This window comes from Acanthochromis polyacanthus, chromosome 12 (assembly GCF_021347895.1).
Source record: "Acanthochromis polyacanthus isolate Apoly-LR-REF ecotype Palm Island chromosome 12, KAUST_Apoly_ChrSc, whole genome shotgun sequence".
NCBI classification, from domain to species: domain Eukaryota; kingdom Metazoa; phylum Chordata; class Actinopteri; family Pomacentridae; genus Acanthochromis; species Acanthochromis polyacanthus.
The window spans coordinates 7492033-7505698 of NC_067124.1; the positions used below are offsets into that span (position 1 = coordinate 7492033).

Consider the following 13666-nt stretch of genomic DNA (forward strand, 5'->3'; position numbering starts at 1 on the left):
TCACTAAGTGACGTTGAAAGAAGATACTCACAAACTGAGAAGGAAGCACTTGCTATTGTATGGAGCTGTGAACACTTCCACCTGTACATTTATGGACATCCTTTTACATTGGTGACTGATCACAAAGCACTCGAAATCATTTGGAACAACCCGAGATCAAAACCACCAGCCCGGATTGAAAGATGGGGACTAAGACTTCAGCCATACAACTTCAGAGTGGAGTACAGAAAAGGTGCGGACAATCCAGCTGACTTCATGTCCCGCCATCCACTGCCATCACATACAAGTGGAAGCACTCGTGCAAGCAAAGTTGCAGAGGAGTATGTAAACTTCTTCTCCTACTACTCCACACCAAAAGCTATGTCACTCCAAGAGATAAAAGCAGAAACATTGAAAGACTCTATTCTACAGGAAGTCATCGGTCATGTGAGAAACAGCACGTGGCATCAAACAGACAAGTCACAACGTGCCGCTATACTGCAGCAATTCAGACATGTTCGCAATGAATTAACTGTGGCTGACTCTTCAGACATTGTTCTCAGAGACACTCGAATCGTTATTCCAGCTGTCCTGCAAGAAAGAGCAATACACCTCGCTCATGAAGGACATCAAGGTATTGTCAAAACCAAAGCGTTACTCAGAACCAAGGTATGGTTTCCCGACATTGATCGCAAAGCAGAAGCTATAGTTCACAATTGTCTGGCATGTCAAGCTAACACACCTGCCACACAAAAGGAACCATTGCGAATGTCACCACTACCTGAAGCACCATGGCACAGTGTAAGCGCAGATTTTTATGGACCACTTCCCACAGGAGAGTATCTGCTCGTCGTTATGGATGACTACTCTCGCTACCCCATTGTTGAAATTGTGCGCTCGACATCAGCATCTACTGTCATTCCAGTTATTGACAAGGTGTTTTCCATGTTTGGAATAGCCAGGATTTTAAAAACAGACAACGGTCCGCCGTTCAACAGTGACTCTTTCTCAAAGTTTGCAGAATATTTGGGGTTTCATCATCGTAAGATCACACCTCTTTGGCCTCAAGCCAATGCCACCGCCGAAAGATTCATGAGAACTTTAGGCAAAGCACTCCGTGTTGCAGAAACACAAGGCATTCCATGGAAACAGCAACTGAACATTTTCCTGCGTGAATATCGAGCCACACCGCATAGCACTACAGCAAGTTCACCAGCAGAGATTTTGTTCCAGCGCAAAATGTACACAAAACTTCCTTCTTTCAGCCACCAAGCAGACCGAAACTCTGATCTGGAAATGAGAACGAGAGACAATAACGCAAAAGCCAAAATGAAAGAGACTGCAGACGCAAAGCGTCATGCCAGGCCACATTCATTCATCCCAGGCGACACCGTGCTACATCGCCAACCCAAGCACAACAAACTGTCTACACCATACAACATCATGCCTTACATCGTGACTGAAGTCAAAGGTTCAACAGTTACAGCATCTAGGGATGGACACTCCATTGTCAGGAATGCGTCATTCTTTAAGAAGGTTACGTCTGATCTTGAAAATGTGCCTCCTGATCCCGAAGACAATTCTACATCTACTGTCATACCCAAATATCCAGTCAGAGCTAATAGGCGCGCTCCTGCTCATTTGAATGATTACGTCATGCCCACAGTTTAGGTTGCCGTTGCCACTCAATGTGATTGTCTATGGCCATGTGAGATATGTTTGAAGTTCATGTTGATCATTCATGACATTTGGTTATTTGCTTGTTCAGCTAAACCTAATGTTTGCTGATTGGCTAACTACTACCTGTTTAATGTAGGAATATTATAAGTGTATTAAGGGCATCAATACAGTATTTTGCACTAAGTTTAAACTATAAGCTAAATGTGTGAGTTGCAATGGAATATATTCGGTCCATTTGCCATCTGTCTTAAAAAAAAAAGGGGGCGATGTGATGTTTAGAAAGATGCATTTTTATTTTGAAGGTCTACTACAGACAGGAACCGGAGGTCACTGAGAGTATGCGGGATATGCACCGTGAGCAGTTCAGTTACTGGTTGTTTGGCCCTGATTAAAGCCACGAGTTAGAACAACGACTCTCGCTATTTTTCTTCAGCAAATATAATGCACAGACATTACACATGGTTGTTGACAAGGTCATTTTCTGTCAGGACCATATGATGCAACTCATTAGTGGATTTATGAACAGCTATGAGATTCATATCCACATTTAGTAAACAAAGTGAAAACAAAATGTAATGACAAAAGTCAATTACAATCACTGACCCAAGACCAAAAAACAGAATGCTAGGAACAGTATATGTAAAGAGTTACGGCGTAAAGCAGAAACAGGCTGGACAGAACTACTACCAAACCACAGGGCTAGCAGCTACTAAAAGGCAAGAGAGCAACACAAACAATAAAGCAGATCAAGAGAATGTTACTACCACATGCTATTACATTCAAGCAGGTTCGGAAGACCTAGGGGACAGGTGATCCAGGTACGTGTGGGGGTAAGCAGAGACAAACAGAGGATCTGCAAAACTTGACCAGGATGGAGGGTCCAGTGGAATGGTGCCTGTCGTGGCAAGGGGCATGTTCAGAGGAATTCCAATGTGATTTGAGGTGATGATGGAGCAGCTGAGTGGAGAACTACAGCAGAACAAACAAATGTAAGAATCTGGCATGCAAAAACCTGAGGCTAAAGTGTAGCTTGGCCTGGGCCGGCTGGCTGCATCAGGATCAATTTTTTGACATTGAATAGTGGTCTGAACCACAGTTCTTTGGTGAATAGAGATGATCAAGCCCCCTGCGCAGGTGTCTTCATTCCTGTTGATTAGATTGCCACGCAAAATTACAGACATACACACACCTGCACCCAGCCATGCCCACAGACAGGGGTAAGGAGGCAGAAAAAGACTGCTAGCTAATTTGAGGCAGTGGGGCTGACACATGCTGTATGCCCCTGTACAACAACTTTGGCATGATTTACTCTAATATTAACCCTGACATTGTTGTTGGTTTAGTTGTAATACTGTAAACATTACTATCTTTTAATAACAGTTTTTTTTGCTGAAAAATGTTCTTACAATATCCCCTTCCTGCACAGAGATATGTGTAGGTATTTCTAGCTCAGTGCAGAAGGGGGCTATTCATATTTGTAGGTGTGTCACCGGACTAAAGGATGGAGGTGGTCGGCTTTGGTCTGGTGTTGGAATGTGATAACATAACTTGAATCCAGGGATTTAGCCAAAACAGTGAGCAATACCTACAAGAATCACCCAGGTTAACAAAGGATATTATTTGATTTCTAATGAAAGGCTTCAGTACTGGCAAACCCATATACCTGTTGTAACCCTGAGAAAAATACAGTTGGTTTTACTGGTTATTGCACTGTTTGTTCACTTGTTAAGTTTATGTACAATGGTTTCTATAAGAAAGTGATTGAGGTGAACTGTGTTTTGGGGTGGTTGTCATGACTCAGTTTAGCCACCAGAGGGCACTTGGTATACAGGCAGCATGTAATTCTTCAGACAGGCGCATTGCATGCTGGGAAAGAGACACTTGGCTAAGAATGTGGTAATGATATAGCGAAGATCGCTATGATTGAAATTTAAGATATTTTGGAGGATAAAACTGTTCGTTTCTTTGAGTGCGTGTGTCCACATGCTGTCATAAGGAAGTGTTGGACCACTGTGACCGGGGAACTTTGTTCTCTTTTGGTCGTATGCAGAGCCCTAGAGATAGTAAGAGTTGCGACACTCCCATAGGGTGCCATTGTACGCTTTCTTCCAGTCTACTTCCGGGTTGTGGAGGCTTGTTTAGTTCCAAGCACCGCTTCGACAATGATAGCCACTGTTCATTTGCACTCCAGGTCGTTGAGTATATGTGGAGGTAAGTTGATGAAATGCCTACCTCTTTTGAATTGTCAACTGCCTATATTTTATCAGAGGCTCTTTATGATGCATATGCTGAGCTTTATTTGTATTTGCACAGCGTAATTATATATATTTTTTATCTTGGTAGATGACCGAATTTCTGCTACTTTTTTTAGCTCGACTCTGCTGTTAAGATAAGATAAGATAGACTTTATTAATCTCACAAAGGAGAAATTTAACATTACAGGGCTCTTAGAAACAAAAACAAAAACAAAAAACAGGAGTGCAAAAGTCACGAAAGTGCAAGAACAAGATAATAAATATTGCACATACACACGTGGACAAAATTGTTGGTACCCCTCAGTTAAAGAAGGAAAAACCCACAATTCTCACTGAAATCACTTGAAACTCACAAAAGTAACAATAAATAAAAATTTATTGAAAATTAAATAATCAAAAACAGCCATTACTTTTGAATTGTTGATTAACATAATTATTTAAAAAAAACAAACTAATGAAACAGGCCTGGACAAAAATGATGGTACCTCTATAAAAGATTGAAAACTATTTGACCAGAGTGACATGATTAACTCAGGTGTGTCATTTAATTGACATCACAGGTGTTTCCAAACTCATAATCAGTCAGTCTGCCTATTTAAAGGGAGACAAGTAGTCACCCTGCTGTTTGGTGAAAAGGTGTGTACCACACTGAACATGGACAACAGAAAGCAAAGGAGAGAATTGTCCCAGGACATCCGAAAAAAAAATGATAGACAAACATCTTAAAGGTAAAGGCTATAAGACCATCTCTAAACAGCTTGAAGTTCCTGTGACAACAGTGGCTCATATTATTCAGAAGTTCAAGACCCACGGGACAGTAGCCAACCTCCCTGGACGTGGCTGCAAGAGGAAAATTGATGACAAATTGAAGAGACGGATCGTTGGAATTGTATCCAAAGAGCCCAGAGCAACCTCCAAAGAAATTAAAGGTGAACTCCAAGGCCAAGGTACATCAGTGTCAGATCGCACCATTCGTCGTTGTTTGAGCCAAAGTGGACTCCATGGGAGACGACCAAGGAGGACACCACTGCTGAAAAAAACTCATAAAAAAGCCAGACTGGAATTTGCAAAAATGCATGTTGACAAGCCACAAAGCTTCTGGGAGAATGTCCTTTGGACAGATGAGACCAAACTGGAGCTTTTTGGTAAGGCACATCAACTCTATGTTCATAGACTCAAAAACCAAGCATACGAAGAAAAGAACACTGTCCCTACGGTGAAACATGGAGGAGGCTCAGTAATGTTTTGGGGCTGCTTTGCTGCATCTGGCACAGGGTGTCTTGAAAGTGTGCAAGGTACGATGAAATCTGAAGACTATCAAGGCATTCTGGAGAGAAATGTGCTGCCTAGTGTCAGAAAGCTTGGTCTCAGTCGCAGGTCATGGGTCTTCCAACAGGACAACCATCCAAAACACACAGCCAAAAACACCCAAGAATGGCTGAGAGAAAAGCGTTGGACTATTCTAAAGTGGCCTTCTATGAGCCCAGATCTGAATCCCATTGAACATATGTGGAAGGAGCTGAAACATGCCATTTGGAGAAGACACCCATCAAACCTGAGACAACTGGAGCTGTTTGCTCATGAGGAGTGGGCCAAAATACCTGTTGACAGCTGCAGAACGCTCATTGACAAATACAGAAATCGTTTAATTGCAGTGATTGCCTCAAAAGGTTGTGCAACAAAATATTAAGTTATGGGTACCATCATTTTTGTCCAGCCCTATTTCATTAGTTTGTTTTTTTAAATAATTATGTTAATCAACAATTCAAAAGTGATGGCTGATTTTGATTATTTAATTTTCAATAAATTTTTATTTATTGTTACTTTTGTGAGTTTCAAGTGATTTCAGTGAGAATTGTGGGTTTTTCCTTCTTTAACTGAGGGGTACCAACAATTTTGTCCACGTGTGTAATAACAACTACACAGTAGTGTTATACAGTCTGATGGCAGTGGGGATGAAGGACCTGCGGTAGTGCTCCTTCTTGCACTGAGGGTGTCTGAGTCTTGTGCTAAAGGAGCTGCTCAGCTCCACTACAGTCCGGTGCAGTGGGTGGGAGCTGTTGTCCATGATGGATGAGAGCTTGGTCAACATCCTCCTCTCACCCACATCCATCACAGAGTCCAATGGGCAGCCCAGGAAAGAGCTGGCCCTCTTGGTCAGCTTGTTCAGTCTCTTCATGTCCCGCTCTGTGCTGCCCGGGGCCCAGCAGACGACAGCGTAGAGGAAAGCAGAGGCTACCACAGTGTCGTAGAAAGTCCTTAGTAGAGGTCTGCACACTCCGAAGGACCTCAGCCTCCTCAGAAGGTGGAGGCTACTCTGGCCCTTCTTGTACAGAGCATCGGTGTTGTGGGACCAGTCCAGTTTATTGTTGAGGTGAACACCCAGGTACTTGAAGCTGTCCACTGTTTCAATGTCCTGCCCCTGGATGTTCACTGGTGGATGTGGGAGTGTCCTTCTCCTGAAGTCGACCACCATCTCCTTCGTCTTACTGGTGTTGAGGCACAGATGTTAGCTGTGAAGTTATCTCCCGGGATATATTGACGGATTAATTGTTGATGAGTCGCTACCCCTTTTTAATTTTAACGTCTTTATATTATATCAGAAGCCCTTTGTGGTGCATACATTTATCTGTATTTGTGAATATTGGCAGATGACCGACTTTCAGGCATTGCCATGTGCTTGTTAGCTCTTCTTTGAAAGCTACCTAGCTACATCGCTACCTCTTTTTAATTGTCAAGACTATGTCCTTTATATGAGACCCTTTATAATGCATAAACTTATACTTGTAAGTATTTAACAAATATATTTATTAATATCTATCGTATCTATCTATCCGCCAGTATCCCGAGAGCCCTCACTGAAGACACGAAGACCCTCATTGTTTCTCCCATTGTCAATAAAACATACTATTTCATCATCAAAGCATAGTGAGTTGTTATTTTTGAATATATATTTTGTGTATGTCTTAAAATGGTTATAGTGAGTCAACTCCTGCCTCATCAGAAGTGGCTGGACACTATCTGCTGAATGGACTGTTGTTACTCTGCTTTTCAATAACTCCCAGACTACGGGTAAGTGAATCAGAGAAATATAGACATTGTCTGGAAATACAATAATCCAGCTGGGCAAAAATTAACATCTTCAATCATCTTACATTTCTGTGTAAAAGTCGATTTTCCATGCTAACACGAATGTGAAACATTCCCTCCAAAACCCCAAAAGTGTCTTTAATATGTCACCTTACAGCTCAAAATGTAAAACTGACATTTACATACATACTCCAATGAATTAATAATCAAACAAGTACTTGGAGGTGTGATTTTATTCCTTTTTTACCGTGAAATCGCCGCTCTCAGTCCCATAGAAGGAAATGACAGCGCTGCCTGTTTGGAACTACTCAGGCTTAGGACCACTCCGCTGCGAGAGCATGAGTGTCGCAACTCTTGCTATCTCTAGAGCTCTGGTTGTATGGCCGAGGACTCTGGTGAGTTACAGTTAGCATGCTAAGTTGCTAATTCACGTTTGTATTTTTCACTTGGTCATACTTCAGTAACAGTTAATCTTTCTGAACATCTAAAACCAATTGGAGTTAAATGTGAATGAGTCATGGTGTTTTAATAAGCAAGTATGCAACGTTTTGTGTTTTAAATTGCATTTACATTCATGCTTGGTGATTTTTATTGTGCCGTTCTGAATGTCACGTTCAGTGCTGGAATGTGTAACACGTGTGGAAAGTGTAAGAAACATGATTTATGATGAGATAAGGGGATAGTTGTGTAACATGATTGATTAATGCTGTTAATGAATATATTAAAAATATATTAATATATTAATGGGTCTGAAGTTTTATTTCTTTAGAGTAGAATTCACCATTTGAATGTTTTGCTTTCAGTATTGTGGTTACACTTTTACGGAAGCGTATTGCATTCACCTGAAAAAAAAAAAAACCTCTGGTTTTTCTGAGTAATTTTTTTTTTAGCTTGTTTTTCTGACTATTTTTTTCTGTTTTTCAGACTGATTTTTTTATTCTGTTTTTCAGACTAATTTTTTTTCTGTTTTTGGACTAATTTTTTTGTTTTTCGGATTAATTTTTTTTCTGTTTTTCGGACTAATCTTTTTGTCTGATTGTAGAGGGCATTTGAAACAATAGACGCATTCATTTCTTTACTGCGAGCAAACATGGCCAACTTGTTTAATTTGATCAAGTTGTACTTTCATTTGGGTTTAAGACACTGGGAGATAGTGACGTCTTTAAGTCATATAGATGGCATTATCATTAGTTTGTCCACTTTACGCAGGCACCTGAGGACTTTGCACTTGTTTAGGCGGAAAGCCCATTCAGATCTGCTGGACATAGCACTGTTTCTCCAGGATCAGCTGCACGGATATGGCATGTTCCATGGATATAAAATGATGCATTTGAAATGCATTCAGGCTGGCTATGTGGTCACTCAAGACACGATCAGGAGACTGCTGAAGATACTGGATCCACATGGTGTGCGACTGAGGCGCCGGAATCGCCTTCGGCGGCGTATGTACCGGAGTCCAGGCCCAAACTTTATGTGGCATGTAGACTCTTATGATAAGCTTAAACCGTACGGGATCTGCATCAATGGTGCAATAGATGGCTTTTCACGAATGGTGATATGGCTACATGCTTACTGTACAAACAGTGATCCCAAGATAATTGCACAATACTTCATTGATGAGGTGTCATCAAGGAATGGAACTGCTTCCCGCATTCGTTCGGACCTAGGAACCGAGAACTGTTACCTTGAACAAATGCAGATGTTCTTGAGGCACGATCATCTGGACAACTTTTCGCACAGATGTTATCTGTATGGATCGAGCAATCACAACCAGCGAATCGAGAACTGGTGGGGCTTCTTAAGGAAGCAACACGCACAGTTTTGGATGAACCTGTTCCAAGACTTAAAAGACTCAGACTCCTTCTCTGGTGACTTCCTGGACAAAAGTCTCATTCAGTTCACATGCCTTGAAATGATAGAGGTAATATGAAAAGCTAAAATAAAGGGACAGTAATATCAGCATTCAAAGTACTTACGAGTATGAAATGCAATAAAACGTTCCATCAGTATTTTGATGTTTTTAATTGCATAATAGTTTACTACTGCATTTGTTTAAGTTGGAGCTGATTTGAACTACATGGCTAGTTCAATGTATTGTAACATCACCTGCAATTGGAATAGGAAATGCGTGAACTGATTTTCTCACTTTCCATTTTTATTTATATTTAGAAAGAATTGCAGGAAGTTGTTCATCTCTGGAACAGTCACAGAATCCGCCCAAGCAGGAATGCTGTGTCTCCAGGTGGGCGCCCAGTGCTGATGTACACCCTACCCCAACTTTTTGGTGCCAGAGAGTGTCTGCAAGAAGTATCGCAACAAAAGATAGAAGCCTGCCGAGAAGAATGCCTTCAGAGAGGACCATATCCCTGTGATGACACAGTGTTTGAGATTTGCTGCCTTGCCATGGCAGAAAACAGCCTTCATCCACCAACCTCTCCAGAGGAAGCCATTGAGCTTTACTTGTTCTTACGTGCTTACATACAAGCTCAAATTTAATAATCACAACCTGCTCTACTAGATCAAATGACTGGATGTAAGGCACCACACATAAGGGTAGAAAATCATATGGACCATGAATTTCATTGTAAAGGGTGTTGTTTGTAAACAGTAAATAACAGTGAACTCTTTACTACTGGGCATCTCCCCTGGTTTGTATATCCTATTTCTATTCGTTATCATAAAAATACACATCAGAACAAGTGCTGCAAGTCCAATAGCTGTGTATGAAATATCACATCATGTGACATTTTGCGTAAAAGAAATGGAAAATCTGCGTTGCAAAAAGGACAGTCATTGTCAGAATTAAATCAAACAAGTTATAATATCTTGTCCTCACTGGTGTGTATACCAAATTTCTCTCACAGACAAAATACCTGTTAATACCGAGCAGTGTAACCTTTTCTCTTTGATATTTAGTTATTGTTTATTGTAGTATTTAGGAAGTATACCTTCCTGTGTTGTATGTCATTTGCAGTGAAACAATTACATGCAACAGTAGTTGGTAAATATGTATCTAAAACTAGTTGGTGATCATCATGTCATCTCTCAAACATACACAAATAACGTCAACTATTCTTATGTATTTGAATGAAATGTCACGGTCAATGTCACTAAATTTATGTTGAAGTGCAGTTGTTATTAAACTTTCAGCAAATGAAGCATATGATGATCTTTTTGCAGGGTATGCATCTTTACTTGAGTTTAAACACATTTGATAACTTTAACATTTCACAATACAAGCCAACACAATCCATAACAAAGAGTGTGTCCAATTTTAAGATTGTGGAAGGAAATACATCATGCCTGACCAGCAGAACAACATGACTCAACAACAAAACACAATCTGTTTGAAGACAGTTGCACAGAACAAGACAGCAACCTGTGATTCTCTTTGTTTATAAAAACAAAACAAAAAAAAAACAAAAACCCAAGGACCTTTTAATGTAACGGACAGATTCACAAACACTGTCAGTATTAACATCTGACATGAGGTAGAGGTTCAAATTCTATTATGATTTAACAGTGATATTATAATGAAAGTATAATGTAATGTCCAAAGATTCCGACTGGTAACAAAAATGCCATAAATAAAAGTAAATTAACTGTTTCCTTTTAAAATACAAAGAAAATATCCAAAATTTAATAATAAAAAAAGTGCTTATCACATAGGCCCTGAGTTAGTCACATATTCTCCTCACATGCTCTGATAACAGAAAAAGTCTTAAGGCAAAGTAAACCATTGTTTTCCTGATATAATACCACCAAAATATTCACAATGCAATAGAAATAATTTTGCATTTTCTCCTAAACCTACATTGCTGGCACTGATGGGAAGAGAAAAATGTGTCTGTGTTTTTCATTCACTTTTATGCAATGTCCATTGTGTAACAGTTGTTGGACAGGATGGCCTCCATTTCAGCTCGAAGCTCAGGATAGCTGTTGTAAGTTGATGGCAGCTCCACAGTTGGGCCACAAGTATGGGCAATTGGCCGCCGTGCTAGCCCTTCAAAAGAGGTGAATGTGACTTGAATTTCTTTTACACAGATGACATCAGACCCAGTCAGAAATCTCATCAGCTTGCGGAGACCTACTTCATCCAATCCCCTTATGTACTGATGTAAAAATCGCAAACTTTGGTTCTCTGCTGAAGAGGTGGGAGAAGCTGTTATCATCTTAATGACCTTTCGTGTTGTTGGTTTAATGTCCTCATACAGCTTTTTCATATCCTCTACACTGGGGAAAAACTCCCTGAGTATTGGCCCTGCAACCTCTGCAATATTATCCAGTGCATATTTTGGGTGCTGGATCATTTGCTTGTGGGCGACCTGGACAAGCACAGCTCTCAAGTTATCTTGTGTTGGTACTGTTCTTACTCCCATGCGATCCATAAGATCAAGAAGCTCTTCCTCATCATCGCTGACAACAGCCTCTTGCAAAGCAGTGGACAAGAGATCATGCTCAGACTGACTAAGATACAACATCAGAGAGTCAAACAGTAAATCAGGTGAAACAGAGCGTTCACCAAATATGACTGCTGCTGTAAAGGCTTGTGCCAGCCGAAATGGAAAATATCCATGATCCTTCAGTCCTTTGGCCAATATCCTGCCAACAGACTTCCATTCCTCCTCTTGCCATTTTGGGGAGAGTGATGGCACCCTCACATCTGCACCTTCTGCTGCACAATCTAAAAACTCTGTCCAGAAGGCAGCGTATACATCCCTGGACACACCATCAGCATCTGCTCCCATTTCATCAATGAAGCTGTATTTCAAAGAGTAGGTCATCATTGCTTCATCCTTGAACTGGGCAATCAGTTCATCTACGAGAGTCACTCTGTGAAGTTTCACAGTCACATGCAAAAGTTCATAGGCAGGACTTGGTGGTGTAGCAGAAGCTGTGCCAGCATTAATAGGAGTTGAGGTGGAGGTGGGGGTGTTTATTTGTTCGTCTTCTATGGCAAGGATTGGCTCATATATGAGTGTATCATCAAGAGCACCTAAAAACGGCCCACCTGTCAAAGGACCAAAAACGACTTCTGATGTATTACACAAAGATGTAAGGTCAATAATCTGAATAGCTGCAGGAGAGACATCAGCTGACACTGTAGCAGTACTTTGCTCATCATCTTTGACTGTGTGCATTTCATTTTCACTGTTATGTCTTTCCTGTGTCAGTTGCTCGACGTCTTCCATTGTGTGCTTCTCTTGTCCAGATTCTGTTGTGTTTTCATGTTGCTCATCTGTAAGTACATCAGCTCTTTCCTCTGGGTCATCTTCACTGGTCAGGGTCTTTGTGAACAAATAAAATCTTAACAACCCAAATTTGTGGGTTTCATAGTACTCTCCTACACTAACATCCTCATCAACTTGTGCTTCCTGAAAGTCAACTACATCGTGACTGAACTCTTCCCACTTTCCCATCACTGACTTTTCATTATGGAAAAACAGTTTTTTTGCTTGTGACAAAATCTCAATTTTGGTGGCACTCTTGTTAATATCAAGAACTCTGGTTCCTCCACCACTGCGTTTTCTGACTTGTCTGTTATCATGTATCCACCCTAACTCTATTTTTCTGGTTGTCTTCCAGGCTCTCTTATTACTTCTTAGATGCATTTTTTTTGACTGCACGGTATTTTCCCTCTCAAAATCTTGATCGCTGTCTGTGTTGCTCATTGTGCCCATTTTTTTTTTAAGTTTTTCAAATAAGGACAGTCTTTTTGTCTCATTTCCACCTCTTCTCTGTTTGTCCATACAGAAACGCCTTGTGGCAATCCTGTCACCATATGCGGGAATGTAAGAAGCCATAATGGCATCATCTATCTCTCCAATGAGCGAGATGTCGATCTGCAATAAAAACAAAAGTATCTATTAGACATAACACAGCTTAAACCACATTACCTCCAAGGCTATTTACTTCTGTGCTAAATTCCAGGACAAACAATTATAAATGCCTAATGTAAATGATAACACAATGGACAGTATGAGACAGTACATTGTCTCAAACTCAGTCCGCATTGTTGGAAGGGTTGCTTGACAAATGAAAATACTGCTGGAACCACATGTGATGGTTTAAAATGTATAGGTACATGTAAAATCCTTGAAAATACATTAAAAATATAAAAATATTCAAAACTACACAATATCCAGAAAATAATTTAAAATGATTATACTTCTGCAAGAACAAATTTCCTGTGACTTACATGATCCTGCTGCATTTTCTGGATACTCTCCTCAGGAACACCTCTGTTGCGAAGAAATATCCACAGACCATCATCTTGTGGAAGGCCAGAGGTTGAGGATGTAGCCATTGCTGGCACTGCAAAAATGTAGGAAAAAGGCAGAATCTATATAAGTATCTATTGCATCAACAGTTAACACGTTGAAAACTGTCAAGGTCGATTATGTCATGATATTGTCAAATTATATGAAAGCACAAAGCAAGTTTGTTTGAATACATGTTTCATGTCTTGAAGGTCGACCATCGTCATTAAACATTTGAATGTACTCACTCAAATCACCATCAAAACGGATTTATCTAGTGTTCTACTGTGATGAAAGCCTTCACTGGTTATTCATAAACAAAACATTACTCTAATAGTACAGAAAACTAAACTCAGTAGCTCAGAGTTAAGTAAAAGTAGCCTAAGTGTTTGTAGTCTATTA

General features: G+C 40.4%; 1 protein-coding gene across 1 annotated transcript; it reads right to left on the minus strand.

Moving 5' to 3' along the window:
* Positions 1-7618: 7618 nt before the first annotated feature.
* On the minus strand, positions 7619-13406 carry LOC110966885 (uncharacterized). Its single transcript, XM_051956375.1, has 3 exons — positions 13204-13406; positions 11378-12847; positions 7619-7624 (listed from the first exon to the last, which is right to left on the minus strand). Exons 1-3 carry the CDS (start codon positions 13309-13311, stop codon positions 7619-7621), a joined length of 1584 nt encoding a protein of 527 aa, XP_051812335.1. The 5' UTR covers positions 13312-13406.
* Positions 13407-13666: the final 260 nt, after the last annotated feature.

What these genes read in the sequence shown, in the direction of transcription:
- LOC110966885 (XM_051956375.1), bottom strand. Translation starts at nt 13,311, where the DNA reads ATGGCTACATCCTCAACCTCTGGCCTTCCACAAGATGATGGTCTGTGG. An exon ending in AGAAAATGCAGCAGGATCAT is followed by an intron (nt 12,848 to 13,203) that starts GTAAGTCACAGG and finishes TTTTTATTGCAG; the next exon opens with ATCGACATCTCGCTCATTGG.